The following is a 22,432-nucleotide window of genomic DNA, read 5'->3' as shown; positions in this document are numbered from 1 at the left end:
CATAAAAATAAATCAACCAAAGTTTCAAAAATAACAAGACAGTTGAATATGTGTCTTAGTTTGCTTTATATTGCTGAGATAAAACTCTGACCAAAAGCAGCTTGGGGAGGGAGGAATTTATTTCAGAGTCTCATTTGTAGTATATCATGGAGGGAAGTCAAGGCAGGAACTCAAAGCAGGAACCAGGAGGCAGGAACTGGAGCAGAGGCCATGCAGGAGTACTGTTCATTGTCTTGTTCTCCATGGTTTGTTCAGTATGCTTTCTTATACAGCCCAGGACCACCTGCACAGGGGTGACACTGCCCACAGTGGGCTGGGTTCTCCTATATCAATCATTAATCAAGAAAACACCCCCACAGATTTGATAAAGGTCATTTGATGTGGCATTTTCTTAATTAAAATTCCATTTTCTTCGATGACCCTAACTTGTCAAGATTACCAAAAACTAACCGGCACAAAATATGTGCCAACATTTATTTTTGCTAAGGGTTTTAAACACCTTTTTCAAACATATACTTATGCCCCATAAGAACATGTAAAACTAGAAAACATGTATCCAACCCTTTTGTTGGCAGAAACTGCCTTATCCCAGATATATTTTCTTTAGGATCCATGTAGATATCATATATACATACATATACACATAAATATATACATACACATACAAATGCATATGTATTCATGATGCTGTGACAGGGTGTTTTCCAAAGTTTGTTGAAGGTCAGTAGGAAGAGCTATGTTCAAATTCAGGCTAGAGACTGTGCTATGTAAGCATGTGACCTTGGACTAGTCCTTTAGATTTCAGGGTAATGGTGTGCTGAATGAAACGTCACTGAGTTTCTACGGAGAGTGATTTAAAAAGCCTATAAATGCAGCTTATTGAGAGAGCATGTTCCTAGCATGCACATAGCACAGAGGCCTGGGTTCGATCCCTAGTACCCACCCCAACAGACAGTGAAGTTGAAAGTATTTCAAATGCACTGCTGCTCTACAAGTGACCAAAGGCAGCTTTCCTCTTAGACATGCAGTAGGCTTGAAAGAACAATTTAAAACAGGAAGTCGGCAATACAGCAGACATGTCATCTGACCTGTAATCCTCATCACAGACTATGAGGCCAGCAGTAGTATGCTTCTCGTTGTAGGGCATACTAAGGCATAATGACCTAGTTAGTTGCCTCAAGGTCATGTGACTGGTAAGGATGAAACCAAGGGTCAAACAGTGATTGGTCTGACTCCAGGAACTGTGCTCTTACCCATGATTCCATGTATGTACATGTGACTATGAGGAGAACACTTGTCCGACCATGAGACAGAGACTGTCCTTGTTAGATTTTTGTTAACTTCACAGAAGCTTGAGTTGTTTGGGAAAAAGGACCTCGGTTGAGAAAATGCCTCCATCAGATTGGCATGTACGTCTATAAGGGGATTTTCTAATTGAAGATTGATGTGTGAAGGCTCAGCCCACTGTGGGTGGTGTCACCTCTGGGCAGGTGATCCTGGGTAGTATTAGAAAGGAAACTTACAAGTCACAGGAGCAAGCGATTAAGCAGCATTCCCCCATGGCCTCTGCTTCAGTTCCTGCCTCCCAGTTCCTTCCTTGAGTTCCTGCCCTGTCTTCCCTCTATGATACACTACAAAATGTAAGTTAAAATAAATCCTTTCCTCCCCAGTTTGCTTTTGGTCATGGTGCTTATCATTTTAGCAGAAAAGCAAATAGAGACAGAAAAAAAAAACAGTTAAGTTATAGAAAGATGAGACAGTTTTGCTTTTTTATTCTCTATTGTTCAAAATTTTCTACAATGTCTACTGTCTACTATCTCTTTCAGTCCTAAACGCAGGTGAAATTATTACTCCATGGCATGGAAGACTTGGAAGCTTGCATATAGCAATAGAAAGGAGAGAATAAATTGAAGAAATATCTCAATCAGAACTAATAAGGCTTGTGTCATCTTAGATGACACAACATAAGATGGGGAGAAGACATAGGTGATATTAAATCAGGTAGAAATAGAAATTCATTAATAGGATACCACAGCAATAATTATGGTAGTTCTACTGATAAATGCACAGATACGCAAGTAACAGCTCAAACAGAGACAATATATCTACAAGGACTCAAAAGTTCTACTACCATACTTAATCACTGCCAAGAAGAACACGGTAACTTCAGAATAAAGAGTCACCTTAAGTTGATGACTCTGGGTAGGATACATGTCTGGATGTTTCTCTGAAATAACACCCTCAGGAGGATGTAGAGCTTCATATGCAGAACCCCTACACCAAACATTCAATACCAAGCCAACCATCCAGCCAACCCAGATGGGCATTCTGCAAGCTAATGGAACAGTATTCAGAACTCTCACTTGGCAGAGGTAACCAAGACACATCAGCTAGATGCAATGCCTGGCTGTATAACAACAATAAAATTTCCATCCTCTGTAAGGAAACCGGACTCAGCTGCTGTGTCATGTTGCTCTGTCCACTGTGTTAGATTGTAGACCTTCCACTACGGAAGGTAGTCAAGAAAAAACAAGATACCCATCTTGTGATACTTCTGTGAGACCAAGTTACTTCCTACATGAAATATTTGTAATTTACACAAATGATTTTATTTCAAACGTAAAATCCAATCCTCAGTTCATCTACTGTATCAATATTCTCTCAATTAAAATGCTTTAATTAAAAATACAAGAAAATAAGAAATGACTTCATGACCTCAGAGCACACAGAATACAGCACCCAGCAGACATGAAAATAAAGTCATGAATTGAAAGATTCATGGCATATCTGATTACATAAATGTTTGTATAAGTTTATAGGCAAATTGTAATACAGAACACACAATCAACAAAGTTAAGATGAATATAATATAATTTTTAAGAAAAAAATGCACTCATTAAAACACAGGGCTGACACTTTAAAACAATAGATCCTGTGTTAGCAAAGATGACACCAATGTGGCAGAAAAATGATAAAAGTTACAAAACAAAAAGTATAGAAAAAAAATAAATGCCCCTTAAATGCATGAAATGATAGAAATTAAAACCATAACAGGATAGAAGTGTTTTTTGAAAGATTGACAAACGTCAAGATATTGATAACAATGTCTCCTTGACCAGATTGTAAACCAAAACCAACTTGGTATATAGGAATTCCCCAATAGTCTTCTACCTCCATTCAACCATTTTCTATGCCTTTATGCTATAAATAGCCCCCAGCATGAATGAGCAACATATATCCAAGTTTACTCACTATATATATATTTATAACTATATATATATATAACAAATATATATATTTTTTGTAACAATAATGGGTTGTATACATCTTAAAACCTCACCAAGAGAAGGCTACTTAAGTGAATTAGAGTATATCCATATGAAGAATACTGTGGAGTAAATCAAAAGGACATGCTTGTTCTAAATGTTGCCGATTGGAAAGAGTCTTCAAGGTGATAATTTCATATGAAAAGCAAGGTGCAGAACTGGATGCATATAGAGTTGCCATTCTGGGTTGGTTACATGTAGACTGTAATATGTTTGGTAACACTAAGAAAGAAAACACTGAAGAAAGAAAAATATATAACTACTATACTCATTGCCTCTGGGGACTTTTATGAAAAGGCTGTTTTGGAACTTTACAGAAATTAACTTTTAAGTTCTGGCATGTCAGAGGGAGGCCCAGTGAAAGCAAATGAGCTGCAGAAAGTGAAGAAGCTACACCAAGACAGGAAGAAAAGCATCCTGAGAGACAGGCAAGCAGAAGTCAGGACAGGAGAGAAATCACTTAATTGTGCAATTGATTGGACACGACACTTCCTATAGCTACAGAGTTAGGCAGCTTCCAAAAAGACCAGTGAGAGGCCAAGACTCAAGTGGGATCTGAGGAAGAGGCAGCTTCCACTGTTTTTAACAGAAGTGACTTGATAAGCACTGACTATCTGATAGCCAGGGACTCGGTGTGTCATTGGTATCCTCAGAAGGAAAGGCTCAGGCCTTTCACACCCGCCACACAGGTATGAATGCAGGGAGAAAGCAGCCAGTCATTGCCCAGGATCCTGCTACATCTCTCTCCTAAGAGTTTGAGGGATTTGGGTGTGGTACTATAATTTATCCACAACAGCTGTATCCCTAAAGCAGAATTGACATGGCTCAGATCTGGGGAAGGGGGACACACCCCAGGTGAGCCACTGCCGGAGCAGAGCTGCAGGAGATGGCCTCAGTGAGCATCACGATTTGTGAAAACATGCCAAGACCATTTTGAAAGCAAATCCTTGGGAATGTCACCTTCAATACACTCTTAAGTATATGTGTGTACACACACGTGTCCGCATGCTCATATACACAGAGATACAGACTTGTGTTCACTTGTTTGTACAACCACACACTCATTTGTTATATAATTTGAGCTCAGAACTGCTCCATCAGTGTGCCTTGAGCATACTTATTCATATGATCAGGGTCTAATAATAAAACAGAAAGCGTCCACAACACTTATAAATAAAGCCTACATTTGCCATAGTCGCTTGGAATTTTTAGCCTGAGATCAAGTGAGAAAGAACAAACTTTAAAAAAATAATTGCAAGCTAAACACACTCGTCATTGCATTGACTAAAGGGACTTAAATTAAAACTCAAACATTCTCATCCTGGAAGGGGAAATGGAAGGCTGATATCATAAACTGATGTTCGCATAAATTAGTTTGTGAAGTGAGAAATATGGGTCTAATGAGGATGAAGCAACATTTTGCATTTTAATGGGCTAAGCAAAACTGTAATAGGAAAAAAAAAGCAAATATCAATGAATTTCCAGCTATTTAAACACTAAGTGCAGCTGCATGCTAATTGTCAGTATTTTGAATTAGGAAAAAATATTTTAAGTGGAAATTAAAAAAAAACACAGCAAAAAAAAAGGTGTCTTTTTAAAAAGTTAGAACAATCTCAAACATCAGAATATTCCATCAGCAATTACTTTATTTTGCTCAGGGGAAAGTATTGAGAGAAAATCAAAAGATGACGCTGGGAGCTATAAAGTCAACTCAGTGGTTAAAAACACGTGATGCTCTTCCAGAGGACCCATGTTCAGTTCCCAGCACCCACATGCTGTCTCACAGCCATCTCTAAGTCTAGTTCCAAGGTATCCAACACCCCCTTTCTGGCCTCAGGCACTGCACACACATGGTACATATACATACATGCAGGCAAAACACTTTTACATCTAAAATAAGTATTGTTAAAAGATGGCTGTGTTTCTGAGAGCAGTGGTTACAATTTTAGAATTAAGTGAATAATTAAAACATTTGTAAGAACAAAAACAGCAACACTCATGTTTTTTTAAAAGAAACATAAGAAATATATAAGAATATAAGAAATATAAATTTTTAAAGAAATATAAGAAATAGTAGAACAAAAAAAGATTTCAATGAGATGTGCTACCAGGGACAGGAATAGGTGGTTTCTAGGTAAATTTGTACCAGAGTATGTTCCTTCCCAGTCTAGTGAGACAAGCACAAAGGTGCCTTTTGTAGAAGCTAAATTCACAGCATAATGTATCTTAGCACCTGCTTTACTGGGTTCAAATCCTACCTCTACCATTTCCTGCTACCCAGCCCTCGTAGGGTCATTGTGCAAACCACAAGGATTCATACGCTCAAGAGGGCTCTGAGGTGGGACACATACTCAGCAAGTTCAGCCAACACAACTGTCTTTGGCCAAGAAAACAATAGATGAGAGCAGGCATCATGTTATGGTAAAATAAGCAGGAGAATGAGGAGGGCTGGCGGCGGCGACCAGCCATGTCACTGCGAGGAAGGCAATACTGTCGTCAGCCACTTCCTGCCACCATTCTTTGATCAATGGGAATGGTAGGTCCAGATCAGTTTTGAGTGGAGAAAGCAGAAGTAACTGCCTTCAAGAAGCCACAGGCATGACTCTAGGATAGAATGAGACATCAATCCCCAGCTATCTGAGTACATGCTGAGATCTGACCACATTTTTCTACAACACCATTACCCCACACAGGATGTCTGCTCAGATACCTGACTCATCTGATCTTGCTACAAGAGCCCTTGGAAACCACCACCAAATGCTTACTTTCCCTTGTATTTACCAAGGTCATACAAAGGACATGGCACAAAAATCAAAGTTGACACAGAGAGACTTCATGTCACTCTTCCCCTTTAATTTTCTGGAAGTACCCGACGTCTGAATAGAAGGAAAAAAGCCAAAGCTACAGGCATCTTGGCAGGGAGACAAGCCACCAAAGAGATGTGAATTCCCGAAAAGTAAACACACACAGCGCAGCCTGCTCCACACCGGCTGGAGTCCAGTCCCACTGTGCCTGGACTGGTACTCCTGCCAAGGGGCCAGGGGACACAGCAGGGGGGAAATCACACCCAAGCCCCAGCCAGCTACAGAGGAAGACAAGGGGGTTCTGCCCGTGTGCAGCCATGCAGCTGCAAGCCTGGACTCCAGTTGAGCAGGATGGGTTGTTCCCTGCTACCTATCCAAGCCCAAGACACAGCTGGACAATGGAGCCTGGCCAAATCCTACAGGAGGAGAGATGAATTCAGAGTGGCATTGGGCCATATTGGATCTGATGACTGTGCCACCTACTTCGCCCTTGCCTTGGAAACACAAGCTCAGAAAGACTTCTCCAAAGGAAGCTTGGAGATGTACTCAGCACCAGATAGCGTGCCCAAAGCCATTCAAGTCAGTTATGATTTCTAAGGCAGTGAAAGACTTCATGCTGCATTCAGATGATGGTGAGCCAAAGCAAACATGAACCATTGGAGGGTAATGTATCATTTACAGGATACCAAACCTCGACCCTGGAACGAAACTGTCCTATTTTCACATTAAATGTCCACCACAGATTATGTGTTAGTATGAACTGGATTTTAAAATAATGCCACAGGAAAACAATAGCCCTCCCCAAGAGGCACCCGTGAGAAACATTGTCAGAAGACCCCATTGGTCCAGTGATCACCACTAACTTACCTAACCACAGACATACTATTTGAGTTTTCTGGTCTCAGGTCCCCAGTGATAAAATAATTGGGTTTTACACCTTTCCACCATGCCTGAGGAAATTTCCTCAGTTCAAGACCTTTTGGATATCGTGATCCAAAAGCTCAGTTGGTGCCTACAAACACCCCTGAGCTATGAAACTAAGACACAACGTGAGCTTTTAAGATAAACAAGACATGGGTTTGAGAAAGCATGCCTAATGTGCTGGAATTTGACATTCTTTTTTTCCTTCTGCCTGTCATTGTTAGGGGCTAATAATGTGAATACTATTCTTTTCATTTTTACAGAACAGGAAATTTAAGCATGTTAAGCAGAGAGGCCCCTAGCCATGGGCTAAAAGACAAGTGACCCTCAAGTGGCCTCAGTTGCCTGCAGGGTCCCCAGAAGCTCCCAAAGGCTCACCTTCCACCAGCTGATCCAGGCTGGAGATCTTCTTAAGTCCATCGATGGTGTAGATGGTTCTCACCCCTTGGGGCAAATTCACGTTATCCGAGAGAGTTCGGGTCAAATCAGCCAGCAGGGCCTCGAAGGATCTGAAGCGGTCTGGGGAGATGGCGTAAACAATCCCTTTGAAGTAGCGGTCCCCATTTCTGTAGAATCGAACCTTCTTGGCTTTCTTCTCCGAGCTCAGCGTCTGCAGCGTGCGGGTGCGGTAGAAGCTGCAGTGGGCGCTGTGTGTGGGGCTGGGGAGGCCGTTCACACGGGACCCCCTGCTGTACCTCTGCGCCTTGTCCCGCTCATCAAAATGCTCCAACTCCATATCTCTACCGAATGACATGACTGCCTTGCGTTGTGGAACCTACGAGCCCCAGAAAGAGACACAGACCCGGTTACCTGAAGGTCGTGGGCTGAGACGCTCTGAGAGCAGCCGTGACTGGTGATGTATTTGGGTTGTGGAGTGGGAGAGAAAGAGGAGGAGGAAAAGCAAGGAATGGAAAAAGCAGATCTCAGTGTTAATGGCCTATTACTCAACCGTAGTTTAGATAGACACAGCTCCCACTGTCGCCTACCTACCATCCCTCAGGCTGCGTTTACATCCTCTCAAGGTGTTCCTATTTATAGGGAGAGAAACTGAAACCTGGAAGAGTTCCTCTTCAAGTTCCCCCAAGAAACACGGTTGAGAATTTCAACCGGAAACACCCTTCCCTGCTCCCACTGTAAGCCTGACTATAAGACTCACTAGGAGCTGTGCCTGGGTAGTGTGCCAATCCCACAAGTAGGTTTAAAATGAGCTTTCATATACTAAGCAGAGGGTGGAGGGGAGGGAGGTGGTGGTGCGGGGTAGTGGTCAGGCTGTAGGAGCTTCCATCAACGTTTGCTTCTAGCGCCAGATGGAGAGGAAATGAAATCAACCCACTTTTAAGAAAGGCTTTGAACATAAACATGTAGCCCATATGCTAAAAAGTGACTTCACCTCAACCCTTTGCTAGTGCTTAGCAATAAAATAGGATAAAAGGAAAAGACAACAAAAAGAGGGTCGGGGAGAGGGAGAGGAGAGATAAGATGAATGGAGGAAGGGAAAGGAGGTAGAAGAGGAAAAAAAAAAAGAATGGTTAGCACCATTGTTCTTCTGTCCTCCTCTGCCACTCTGTCTCTGTGGTTAAGGAAGTCAAGACATCATTCAGACTGTCAAACACAGGACCAAGTATATAACCTGAGAAACCTACTTGATTGGCACCTGTCAGACTCAGTTACACATGGGAATAAGGGTAGTATCTATTTCATCGCCCATATAAAGTTTGCATGTGGTGAGTAATGATTTATTTAAATAAAACATGCCTTTTATTCCCTGGCCCAAAGATAACTAGTGGAAACAGAGCCCTCTATTACCCCCTCTGGCAAGAGAAGCACCTGATTGCCATATCATGAGCCTCTGGGAAAAAAAGGCCTGTACTGCCACAGTCCCCATTCTGCTTCCTATGGGGCCCTGCTGTCAGCAAGTTGCTTATTGAATGGATTCATTCTTGCTAGAAGTTAACTGGTAAAGAACTGCCATACTTGAAGGGAGACCACTGTTTCTGCCCAACAAGCTGGAAAGTGGAAAAGCCTCAGTCGAAAAGATGCATTTTTAATGATAAAGTTACGGGCACAGTTAAGTAGATTGTAAGTGAGAGAGAAATTGGAAGAACCAAGCTTCCCGGTACTTTCCAAGTCACTGGTGGGAAGTTCAGCCCAAATTCAGTAACACTCCTGCTTATCACTGTGACTTTCCCTTCATCTTCAGCAAACTGACCCCTGAGCCACTCCGAGTGGGTAAAGGTTTACACAGCAATTGAATAAGTCAATTTAACTGAAAATGTGTGTAAACTGTGCGTGATGGGCAATCTTCAGCTACAAATAGCAAGTTCAAGGTTAACATGTGATCCTGTCTCGGAAAGCTCCAGCTTAACTAGTTAGTGAATTAACTAGCTAGAGAATTTGCATCCCAGACACGAATCAAGTAAAAGAAAGCAATATTGGTGTCCAGAATACCATGACCCTAGGATTCAGCGACACAAAAACCTCTTCTAAAAAGCACATGACTCCAACAAGCCAGTTAGTCTCATCAAAGCTAGTCTGGGAAAATGGATTTATCCAGAGTCTCCAAGTTACACTTGATGGAGTTGAAATTTCAAGTTTGATTTGTCATGACTCCAAAGCTGGTGCTCTTGGTCCCAAGCCCCATGACACTAGGCCCCATTCCTAGGGGAATCGTGAGTTTTGCAGTCGTCACACACCTGTCTAGACGCCGGGAACACAGGGAGCCGCAGGATTAAATCCCCATTTCAGCTCAGAGTATCTTCCCTCAGACAGAAAAACTGCCCCCTCATGCTTCATAAATAATCAATTGTAATCTAATTTTGTGTCTTTATAAAAGCTGTACTAGCTGTGAAGTGGTTCTGTTAGTTCTTAAGGAAATAACTTTGAAACAGTCACCACTGGGACCAGCCCTGTTGGGATTAGCTGCGTAACAGAACCAAAATTCTGCTCTGATATTGGTACCTGCTCCTACTTTGTTCATATGTGTTAAGTAATCTGTCTTCAAAAGGTGCACAGGTTGAATGAAGAAGGGGCTGGAAGAGACTGATGTGTTAAATCCATTCACTAAGCTCTTCAGAACTTCAGTGGGGGAGGCCAACATGGCTTTTGATTGTGTGTGTGTGTGTGTGTGTGTGTGTGTGTGTGTGTGTAAGAGACACTGGCCATTCTTCCATTCCTAGTATCCAAAGTTGATATAAGCAAAAAAGGAAATAAACTGGATCCTAGCCCAGGGTGGCACAGTTATGTGACCAGAGACAAGTAAAAATCAAGTTCCAAGGGTCTTTAGTGGTTCACAATTGGCAAAAGCCAAAAAGTCTTGGCAGCTGTTTGAACTGGGAAAGCTTTTAGGAACATGAATCCACACTAAGTGAAAAAAAGAATCCATTTAAAACAGAGAAGAATTTGTTTGTTTCAGTCACGGGTTCATCCAGGGCAGGCACCACATCCGCTGCTTCCCATCAGTGAGCAGGCAGTGGTGGTGCCAGCAAAGGGAAATGGCTGTCAAGGCCACAGCTTTTCCTACGTGAAAGTCACAGCTCACTATACATGCTTTTTAGTCTTCTGGTAAGCGTGTGCGGTGCGAAAACAGGTGCTCTGTCCTCGCCTCTGCTGGCTCAACTTTCAGAGTCTTAGTCATACGTGTGAGCTAAAAACTCTAGAGGAAAATTCTCTGGGCTTCCACGGGTTCACGCTTCCTGCAGAGGAAGCTAGCTGGAGCACCCTTGGCCAGCATTCACAGACCATGGGTGGCTAGGAGCTTGGGGACACAAGTGTACTGGCACCAAGGATGTTCTGAGTCCTCAGCCACAGGGACCACAAACCGGGGGTGGGGAAGAGCATGGACAGACTCTTATCAGGCATTTTCCTACAAATGTTATAAAGCCAGAAAAGCAGCATTGCTCTTTGTGGGATTTCTCACCTTTCTCTCTGTGAACGAGCTCCCATTACAGCAGTTTACACACACACACACACACACACACACACACACACACACAAATCTAGTATAAACCCTAGCTATCACATCTGGAAATCCCAAGGCATATTTTAACCATTGGATTAGGATTCGGGTGGATAGAAAGGCGTGAAATAAAAAACACTTGAATGTGTCTCCTGCGTGTGTGCACCACCCCAAGCCAGCACACCACAGGACGTGAGCGTCTTTTAAATTTTCTTACACGTGACCTTTCTTAAAATCCCTCCTAACCTGCATTCAGGCAACAATCCACACCTGAAACGCTGCCCTACTTTCCTTTCCCATTGAAAGGAGATATATTTAGGAACAGTCATGACACGGTTTTGTGTGTGTGCGTGTGTGTGTGTGTGTGTGTGTGTGTGTGTACACCCTGCAGTGTGGCAGCTGAGCACGAGTGCATGCACAGTAACCTGGGCACACGTTCACAGGTGCAGTCAGAGAGGGAGCTCGTCTGAATGAAACCTTCTTGTTGCTTCTCTCACCCACAAAGATTCCCTTGGCAAATCCAGTGGCGATGCCTCTGAAAACCTGGTTTTCAAAAGCAGCCTCTTTTGTGGGGCAATGCGGTGCTGTGTGTGCTCCCTCTAGGAGAAAAAAAAAAAATGTCTTTTCCTCTCTGCATGCTTTTAGCACTGCAGGTACTAATTCGTACACGAGGCTGCCTGGCTGTCCCCAGAGGAACTTGAGGCCATGCAGAAAGGTACTTGCAACGCCTACACTGCAGTCCCCATCAGCAGACACATGCCACCCTCCTGGGCACTCGGGAAAGCACACACACAATAAGAGGCCAGGCCCAGCCACTCCTTAGCCCGCTTGGTCCCAGCTCCAGTCCTGACAATGACAAGCGCCTCTCCCAGGTCCTCCGCCCCGGCTCTCCATCTCCAACAACGAGGCGATAGAAAGCCCGGTGGGCCCAGCCCGCCAGACTCCCTGTTTAAAGCCGGTGGCACCACACAAAAGAGGCAGGAGCCAGAAGCCTAGGGGCCGCGGGCACACAACGCCTCCCGGCCCGGCCAAACCTGCCAGCTCCAGGCGAGCCGCCTTTCGAGGAACGGCGGGCGGGGCGGCTGCCGCCCAGCGGGGTCCACCCCGGCCAGGGCGCCCAGGGTTGCGGTCATATGGCACCGCGGGGCCAGCCCGCTCCTTCCCCAGCCCAGGCAAAGCACGCACCGTTCGCGGGTGGCCGCTGGGTTGTCTGTGGCTGGCTGCTGGAGCTGTCCTCGCCGGGCTGGGCGCGGCTGGGGCTGCGGAGTACGAGCGTCTAGGCTGCGGCCGCTAGTGCACGGATGCGCCGGAGCTGGTCCTCATTGAAATGTGGTTCTCCGCTTTGCCTCACTCCAACCTCTCTCCCGAGGAGGGCGGTGGCGCGCAAGCTTTTCTTGTGTCTCACTCGCTCACTCTCCCTCCCTTCTCCCTCCTTCTCCTGCTCCGCCCTCCGCCCTCCTTGGCAGGGCGCGCCCACCGTGGCTGTGTCCAGGGTCCTCCTCCCTCCTCTCGCCAGGCTTCTGGCTTCAGTGATCTCAATGATCTGGCTAGCCTGGACAACTGCCCCCTCCCTGCCGCCAAGCCTCCCCAGTCCCTAGAATGACTTTGCCAGCGGATGGGGGACAGATTGGATGGCAGCCAGTGGATTGAGAAAGAACATGGACAGAGAGGGGTCTGAGGCAGGTCATGCGCAGGGCAGAGAGGTGGCCCAGAACTGAGGGTGCCTTCATCAAAGAGACCAGAGGAAACTGCCCCCTGCCTCGCCACACACACACACACACACACACACACACACACCTTCTGATATGGCATCGTGATTTGACACGCCCTTCTCAGGACTAGGGAAGCCAGTGGGATGGCCCCTCAAAACTGCCTTTCCTGACCTGTCCCGAGTGACCAGAGCTGGATCCTTCAAGCTAAGCACTGTGGTGTAATCCTCAGCACTCCTACTTGGGAAGGGCCACATCTCACACACCATCTGCATCTGCAATGAACCCCATGACGCCAGTCACAGCTCAGAAGGCGACCTCCTGCTTAGGGCTTCATTTCACAATAAGCCTTTGATAACTTATGGCCACACTTTGACTGCTCTTGGAGGCCTCTTGGCTCCAAGACTGGCAGTCTGTCAGGGTGGAAAGCCCCGTGAGCTTACATGAGCCTTCCCTCCCAGGACAAGAATGTTCTCAGAGCCCAGATGTTCACAGCTTCCTCTGGATAAAAGTAGCCTTTGGATACAATTCCAGGGGTTGGGAGCCCATCCCAGGAATCTCTGAAACCTTAGCATGGCTCAGTATGCATCCCGAATTAAAAAAAAAAAAAAAAAAAAAAAAAAGTCATTAGACAATGCATAGACCTAGGCCAACGTATGTATTTCTCTTACTGAGTCTACAGAGGTCAATGGAAAATTCAAAATTAATTTTCTCTCCCGCCCACTGGGCCCAGCTATTACTATTCATTATCACTAAAAGTGATTCTGAGTACCTTCAAAGTATTCTATTCATGGTAATTACCCTTTGTTAGAAAATGCAGCTAAATGAGATGCGTGTTACATATTCAACAAGTGATAGGATATTTACTTTTGAGCTATTTAATATAGGCCAGGGATGAGTGTATATGAACTCACCAAATTAACTAGATGCAAAAAGTACCACATTCTACTTCTTCCTATGCAAAAGTAAACCCCAGGGGTAAGTCAAGAGACTGACAGAAACCAAGTCTGTTTCACTGAGACCAGAATGTAAGGTCCTACTTACCTTGCCAGTAACAAACTGAGTGATTCCTGCCAAGTGTCTAAGTAACAGAGATCCCACCTTTAACACCCCCCAGACATGCTGCCAAGGTCATTCCATTTTTTAAATGATTTGTTATTTTAATTCTATGCATGCAAATGTTTGCCTGCATGAATGTAGGCACACCACATGTGTGCAGCGCTCCTGGGGGCAGGAGAAGATGCCGTATCCCCTGGGACTAGAGTTTCAGGTGGTTGTGTACCAATGTGCAGGTGCCTGGAACTGAACCCCCGTCCTCTGCAAAAGCAGCAAGTGTTCCTGTCCATTGAGCCTATTTCCCCAGGACCCTCAGGGTAATTTATTAAGCATTTCACATGCCTCAACCACATCTTACCTTTATCCTGGAGGTTTTTACTTTAAAAAAAAAATGAAAATGATGTGTTAGGAGAAACAAGATTGTGGTTGACTTTCTTTTCAATGTAAACATCCTCTAGGCATCATTTAGCGTCTTCCAAAACTAGAAGACAAGGGGCAGGCAGGTGGATGGAGACTCTCAATAGTACCTGGCCACCAAGCACAGCAGGAAAGGATGCTGGGTAATCCCTACTAGGAACCTGACTAGAAAATGCAATTTATATTCATTAATAATTTCTAAGTTTAATGAGATATAACCAATAAGTGGACAATTCAAAGGACTGTTATTTGTATTTCTTTTTAAAATATATTTTTATTCTTTGATAATTTCACACAATGTATTTTGATCATATTCATCCCCTGTTCCCTAATTTGTCCTAGATTCATCCTCTCTTCCCTACCCATGCAACTTCACCTTTTCTTTTAAATCCACCATCCTCCAAGAATGAAACATTTCATCCTGCAGGAAGCTCCTTAAGAAAGAAGGTAAAGGACTCAAAATAGCTTCAGAAAGTCCTGAAACCATATAGATTTACTAAGCTCCTCTCTGCTGGAGTAATCAATAACAGCATGTCCCTCTTAGACAAGCTAAGCTTCGAAGAAGACTCTGAGCCCAGAGCCTCTGTCTGAAAGACCAGAGGTGCTTAGAAAGAACACTCGCCAACCTGTTGAGCTCCCTGCAGACCGTTCAGGGCCCTTCGGTTTTCCTAGTTTCGTTGAGCCTTCAGCCATTCTGGGGTGAGCCTTGGTGGTTCAGTCATCTTTGAGTCATTTCTACTCCTGTAAATAATTCTAATAAAAGTCAGTGGTTCACCAAGTTAGACTTTGGGGTGTCCATACTTCGGTTGGTCACGGGCTCCGGATCTGCAGTGAGTAGGCTCAGGTGCTGAGTCTCCTAAGGATAAGTTTGTCACACAACACCCGTCTAGTGTGTGTTGCCCAACTAGACTTGGGAGTGGGACCCACCTTGTAATGTCATCTACCTACCAGGGTCACGCAGTTAAAAACAACCAAAAACAAAACAAACAAACAAACAATCAAAAAACCTGACTCTCTCTCTCCCATCAGAGGATGCCAGCAGACCCTCAGCTGAAGGTAAGATTACATTGTGTCTAACCCCCCTTTCTGTATTGGGATTTTGCCTTGAGCTTTCATGGGTTTTGTGTACTCTCTCACAATCCCTGTGAGTTCACATGGGCAACCATCTTGTTTTGTCCTTGAAGCATCACAACTTCTGGCAACTTCTCTTGGAATCTTTCTATCCCCTCTTCGTCAACGCTTCCTGAGCCTTAGGGAGAAAGGTGTATTAAGGGCATCCCATACGGGGTCTCACTATGTAACCTTGGCTGGCTTGGAACTCAACCTATCGACTAGGATGACCTCAAACTCACAGAGCTCTGCTAGCTGTTGCCTCCCTAGTACTGGAAATCCAGGGTATGTGTCACCAAATCTGGCTCAAGAAATTTTTATAAATTGACATTATTCCCTTTTATGATCCAAAATGTGACAAGATTTATATTATTTCTCTCATGAGCATTGGAAGTTGCTGGAAAAGTTCTCACTCTAGTCACTATATATATATAATGCATATGTTGTCTTTATAACAAAACACATGACAAGTAGGGGGTTATCTTGACTCAGAGTTTCAAGAAATACAATCCATTGTGTTAATAAATGCCAAGCCCAACCCCACTTTTAAAAAAGATTCATGTTTTAAAATTCAAGTCAGTTTTTCCATTCTTGATGATTATGCTTATAAGGCAACCCCACATTCTAGTGTGATGTGTAATCTCCTCTGGAAAATGCAATCTTTCAATCAAAAGGTTTATCAGGGCTGAAGAGACAGGTCAGTGGTTAAGAGCATGGGCTGCTCTTGCAGAAGATCCCAGTTTGAATGCCAGCACCTACATGGCAGCTCCCAATCCCTGGTAACCCTAGTTCCAGGAGCTCCAGCTCCCTCTTCTGGCCTCTGTCAGCACTAACCACACAAGAGATGCTCACGTGTACATACAGGCAAAACATCTATACACATAAAATGAAATAATTAGCACACACACAGTACTTGCTTGTCTAGCTTTCTTATACAGCCCATCTACCTAGACATGCCTAGACTACCTGGACACAACAGTCTAGGTTTTCTTCCACTGGTTAGCAATCAAGAAAATGCCCCACAGACTTGCTTACAAGCAATATGATGGAAGAATATTCTCAGCTGAGATTTCCTCTTTCCAGATGGCCCTCATTTGAAGTAAGCTAACAGGAAACTAACCAATAAAACATCTTTCAACACAGTTACTTTAACTGTTTTTCTCTGACATGGCCCTCTAGACATGCTAAGGTCCGGATTAAACATCTTTTTTGGATCTTTATAAGAACTGAGGACCCCTTATGAACCCAGTAAGACCCCCATACACTCACAGTTCCCCGAGGCTCTTTTCCCTTTTCCTAAGAGAAATTTGGTTTCTTGTGGTTGAGATCTTCCTAGCCCACTCTCAACCCATACCTCTGTTCCTCAAATACGACTGAGATCTACTTTCCTGGAAATGTTCTGTTTGTCTCAAGTCCACCTTGAAAGGACTCCGGCCAGCTCTGCATGGCAAACATAGCTCTGGCAGGCCTTGCCCTTCTCCCCATTTCCTCTGCTTTGCAAAAAACTGTTAGATTACAATCCAAAAGCTAGCCTCCAAGGTCTGTTCCCTTATTTGGCCACTTCCTCCTCCTGAGGCAGACTACCAAGGTCTAGCTATCAAAGTATTGAAGTCAGGAAATCAAAAGCCCCCTTTGGTTCACCTAATTAGCATGCCCAATCAAAATATATCCTGGCTGCATCCTAGCCCATTCTAACACAGACTTCCCCTTTTCTCTTCTTAAAAATTATACCGGCAAGGTCATTTGCTGCTGTTACTTTTTTCTGCCTGAGTCAGAAAGCAGCCATTTTAACTTGTCATCCCTGCTTAACAAAGGATCTCTCCATGAAAACAGGTGATTGGGTGTGGTCTCTGCCTAATCCACAATTCTGGAGGGAAACCCCACTCTGCTTAACACCTTTTATACTTAAGGGAACAAATTTAACAGACCTCACTTACACATAGTATTTCTCTCCCCCATTGAAGTCTCCTAAACCCCAGTTAGTTGAGTGGGGACCCTTGGCCTCCTTTCTGATATTACATAGTGTGGAATCCCTACAGCCATTTGGCTCTTGTCATCTCCCTACACATCAGCTTCCAGAGAACTGGACATGGCAGGGTAAGGGTGGTCCACCCAGGGAAGAACAAGGATTTTAAAATATATTGACTGTTTCTATGGAGGGCTCCAACATCAAATCAATGTCCCCGATGATCATGCTAGGCAATTAGTGAATTAGACTCTTTACACCATTCAGGGATCTTAAAATTTCTCATTCCATAGTGCTCACTTACATTCAGAGGAGCCCAGTGTTCTCTCTCAAATTTCCTTTAAGTTACATATTGGTATCTCATCCTCTTCTGGATCTGTGCCTCTTCTGGATCTGTGCTTGAGATCCTTTTGGACTCTGATTATATTGCCTTGCACCGGAATAGCCACTTCAGCTGCTCATCAGGCTGATGGGCAGTGCACCAAGGCACTCCTCGAACTTGGTAATGAAAGCTTTCAGCAGGAACACCGTCCCAGCAGGCTCTGTCGGTGCATTGCCCACGATCTCTCTGCAGGTAAATGGTTGATGTACAATGACTTTCTCAATGCACCTGGATAATTGCATAGCTAGACATGGTCTCTGCAGCAAATAAATACAGAGAACTCCAATGGTGTCTAAAACTCACATTTATACACCTAGGATTTCACAGTCGGTGCCATCTCGAGGTCATGACTATCTTCAGCGAACCTGATTTTGCAATCATCCATCCAATAAATAAGTTCTGTATCCCTCCAACACGTCAGGCACTGTGTTGACAAGAATAACTCAATCATGAGACAGAGTTACAAGAAATATGTGCCTTGCTGTGACAGAAGTTGGAGGGAGTCTAACATAAAATCTATATTGCACACATAATCATTTTAAGTTCTATATGAAGAAGAGAACAAAAAGAGGCTGTTTTTCCATTGCCCAATGAAGAGGTAACATGTAGCCAAGACATGAAGCTAGCTTTACAATAAGGGGTGGAATACTCTTAGAAGGACAGGAAAGGTGAAGGTTATGGCAGGAAGGGGAATGTATTATAGGGGAACAAAAGCCTCGTGGGGCATCTGGAATCTGGCAGGAAGGAAAGAGGCAGCTGAAGAGGCTGGCAGGCTCTGGATCTTCAGGTACTCAAGCAGCAGGGACTTTATCCTATGAAACAAGTAACATTACTGAAGGGTTTTAAGAAGAAAAACTATTATTATCAAACGTGCACATTTAAAGGCAACACTGGCTTTCCTTGGCTGCATTAGAGAATAGTGAAGAAGGGCAAGAGTATAACAGTGGACATTTTAGTGTCCAGGGCATGGCTGGAGAGGGTAGAAGGGAAACTTTAGTCATTACTCATTAGCTTTGGGTCTGAGCTTATAGGTGTATTCAGGTCCACACAGCTTTTGGAAACCTAGTGGTTAAATATGGCATCTCTGAGTGTAGATTATTATCTTGTAGGTATCCAGGCTGTTCTTAATGCAATAACTTTAGGAAAATATTTTGAAAGTGTATTTTTGTATGGTGTGTGTGTGTGTGTGTGTGTGTGTGTGTGTGCATGTGGAAGCTGGAGGGCAGCCTCTGGTGTTGCTCCTCAGGAAGTCAGCTCCTTGTTTTTATTTAATTTTTTTTTATTTATTACAATTTATTCACTTTGTATCCCAGCTGTAGCCCCACCCTCATCCCCTCCCAATCCGTCTCTCCCTCCCTCATCTACTCCCACGCCCCTTTCTCAGTCTGCTGATATTGGAGGACCTCCTCCCCTTCCATCTGACCCTAGCCTTTAAGGTTTCATCAGGACTGTCTTTCATAGTCTTCCTCTGTGGCCTGGTAAGGCTGCTCCCTCTTACCAGGCTGTTTTTCCTTATGGGGAGGTAATCAAAGAGCCAGCCACCCAGTTCATTTCAGAGACAGCTCCTGTTCCCCTTACTAGGAAGCCCATTCAGAGACTGAGTTGCCACAGGCTACCTCTGTACAGAGGTTCTAGGTTATAGCCATTATTGGTCCTTAGTTGAAATGTCAGTCTCAGAAAAGACCCCTAGACCCAGATTTTTTGGTTCTGTTGTTCTCCTTGTGGAGCTCCAAACCCTTCCAGGTCTTTCTACTTCCCCCTTCTTTCATAAGATTCCCTGCACTCTCCCCAAAGTTTGGCTATGAGTCTCAGCATCTGCTTTAATACCCTGCTGGGTAGAGTCTTTCAGAGGCCCTCTGTGGTAGGCTCCTGTCTTAGCCCTTCCAATGTCTATTCATTTGCCTTTCTGAATGAAGATTGAGCATCTTACCCAGGGTCCTCCTTCTTGCTTAGCTTCTTTAGGTGTACAGATTTTAGTCTGATTAACCTATATTATATATTTAATATCCACTTATAAGTGAGTATGTGTGTCTTTATGCTTCTGGGGTAGCTCATTCAGGATGATCTTTTCCAGTTCCCACCATTTGCCTGCAAATTTCACGCTTTCCTTTCTTTTAATTGCTGAGTAGTATTCCATTGTGTAAATGTAGCACAATTTCTGTCTGATAATGCTTTGCTTCTTGGTTAGAAAACCCCAATGCTCTGCTTACCCCAGTGATAGGCTTACAAGTGGAGGCCACCAAGCCCCATTTTAAAAATGATGGTGGTGCTAAGGATTGAACATACATTCTCATATCTACATAAAAAAGCAGTCTACTGACTAAGCTTTCTCCCTAGTCACCTATGTGAAGTGGTAATGAAGAATTTAAGGATCCTAAAATTATCTTAGAAAAATAGCTGCTTACTTGAGCAAAATTTTATTTAACTACCTTCTGCCAGAAGTTTGTTAAAGAGATGAAGAATTCACTCTTTATATTCATGAGGGCACTTGTATTAAATCTACTTTTTATGCTAATTAGCATTACACTCAGGGATCCTATAGAACACAATATAATTACTTTAATTCTTAATAAGACATAAAAGTTGTTTAATCCTTTGGGAGTGTGGCAAATTTCACCAGAAACACCACAAAAATTTGAACTTGAGGCTCAGAAAATAGTTTATATCCTTTCACTGGTATCTACCAGCTGAAAAACTTCATCAAGAAAGTCAAAGAGCCTTGACCAGGTTTTTAACAAATTCCAGCATGCCCAGTAAATTATAAAGTGTAATTAAATTTAATTTTTATTTAGTATAATTTCAGTTTTTGGAAGTATATTTGTGTGTGTGTTATGTGTTTTCAGCACACAGGTGTGTGGGTGCCTGTGCAGCTACATGCGGAAGCAAAAAGCTTATATCAAGGTACCTTTCTCAATCATATCTCCTGTTTTTGAGGCAGGACCAATCCAAAATTTGTTTGTTTCTCTCCTCAAATGCTGGAGTTCCAAGAGCATGCTGCCACACCCAGATTTCTATGTGGATGCTGGAAATTCTAACTCATGTTCTTATGCTTGTGCTTTAAGAACCTTACCCGATGAGTCATCTTCTAGCCCTTGAAATAGAGTCTTAAAAGTATCTTTTAGGCATCAAAATACAGTGTCACCATGTAGAATTTATTCTCACGAACTCTCCAAATGGGTTTCAAAAAATATCGCATAATGTTTAAGTCAGTTTACAATGTTGTGCTAAGACGCAGTCGTACGGATCCTGGGGCATGCAGTCTGTGGGGTTCAGGTCAGATAACCTTGTAAGAGGGTAAGGTATTTGGCTCGGTGGAAAAGCACTTACAAAAAGTCCTGGGTCCAAGCCCCAGTCCTGGAAAAAAGGTAATGGAACACTTGCTATAATTCCACTGCTGGTAAACTTCTAATATTAAAAAAAAATCAAAATATGTGTATATTTTTCTAAAATGTTTTTCACATGTACATAGAGAAAAAATGTAATTTTAAATAAACATTTGGAATGCTAATATAACTATGTTTATCATTCTTTTTCACTCAATAATTAACTGAAAACATATCAGATAAAACCTTAAGAGTGGGTGCTATAAAACCTCTCAAACAAAATATGAAGGAAATGAATTCTTTGTGACCTTTGGCTACACAGGGGTTATTTAAAGAAAATGCAAATCATGAACCATACAGAAGCCACCAAGTTGGCTTTCACAAATTTTAAAACTTTCACTCTTATACAACTCTAAAGAAAAAGATATCACAAAGCAGAATTTATTTCCAAAAGTCTCAATTTCAGAATAAAGATCACTTATAGCTCAACAATAAAAACATAAAGGGGGAAATACTTTAATAAATACACCACACAAGAGGACGTAAGAGTGTTCAACATCATTAGTCACCAGGAGAATGAAAACAAACAAACAAAAAAAGCCACAATGAGACACTAGTACAACCCCAACAGCAACCCCCAGTAAGACTGTTGGAGCATTGGGGAGGACAAAGATCTGCTGCTGGAACTTGCCACTGTGGCTCATCAAGATAGAAAGTAACAAACTATTTTAAAAGTAAGTTGCTGATTTCTTAAGCATACAGTCATCCTGTTACTCAACAATCTCAATCCTGGGCACAAGGGCTGGCAAGCAAATTTTCATGGCAGTTTTATTCATAATAGCTAAAATTTATTCAAATGTCCATCTAATGTTGAATGGGTAAACAAATTGTGGCATAGCTATACAATAGACACTATTCAGCTAGTTTTAAAATGGGCAAACAGGACCTCAGAACACACAATGCCAGGGATCTCAAAGAAGAATGATAAAGTATTAATTAAAGGAAGTCTGTCCCAATCCACTTTACTCTTAACTCTACTTACGTGAAAAACCTAGAAAAGGAAGAAAAAAAAATCAGTGATGACAGGAGCCGTTGCTGGGAAAATGCTGAATGTAAATGAAATTTAGTGAATAAAGGAAATATTATATATATATATAATATGATATATATATCATCATGGCTACATGGCAGTACCTATTTGTCAAAAACTCAACACATTACCCCAAATTAGTCATTTTAAACACATGTAAATTAAATCACATGTAAATAGAGCTCATAAAATAGAGCTCAATAGAGCTCATATATGTCAAATACAAAGTCAAAAGAAAAATGACAGACTAGGAGAAAAATGTTTAAAAGGTATAGGGCCAACCAAAGTTTCTGATCCTTAACTGAAAGTTCAAGATATTGAAGATAAGATTAACATGAAATCTTATGTTTTCATCTGCCTGGCATCTATGGGA

General features: G+C 42.9%; 1 protein-coding gene across 6 annotated transcripts in view; it reads right to left on the bottom strand.

Moving 5' to 3' along the window:
* The window catches only part of Dclk1 (doublecortin like kinase 1), a 280,821-nt gene extending 268,256 nt beyond the window's left edge, over nucleotides 1-12,565 (bottom strand). For 2 of the 6 annotated variants that reach the window (XM_060378335.1, XM_021637555.2), the window contains exons 1-2: nucleotides 12,192-12,489; nucleotides 7,430-7,826 (exon numbers count right to left, since the gene is read on the bottom strand). In XM_060378335.1, the coding sequence (XP_060234318.1) occupies nucleotides 7,430-7,805 (376 nt within the window). In that variant the 5' untranslated portion in view covers nucleotides 7,806-7,826; nucleotides 12,192-12,489. Of the gene's footprint in view, nucleotides 1-7,429; nucleotides 7,827-12,191 lie in introns of all 6 variants that reach the window. The other 4 variants (XM_021637553.2, XM_021637554.2, XM_021637560.2 and 1 more) reach the window with 3 other exon arrangements.
* Between the last annotated feature and the right edge of the window lie 9,867 nt (nucleotides 12,566-22,432).

Source organism: Meriones unguiculatus, chromosome 2, assembly GCF_030254825.1.
Source record: "Meriones unguiculatus strain TT.TT164.6M chromosome 2, Bangor_MerUng_6.1, whole genome shotgun sequence".
NCBI classification, from domain to species: domain Eukaryota; kingdom Metazoa; phylum Chordata; class Mammalia; order Rodentia; family Muridae; genus Meriones; species Meriones unguiculatus.
Note: the sequence above shows the minus strand (reverse complement) of the source record. Positions and strands in the feature narration are given on the sequence as shown.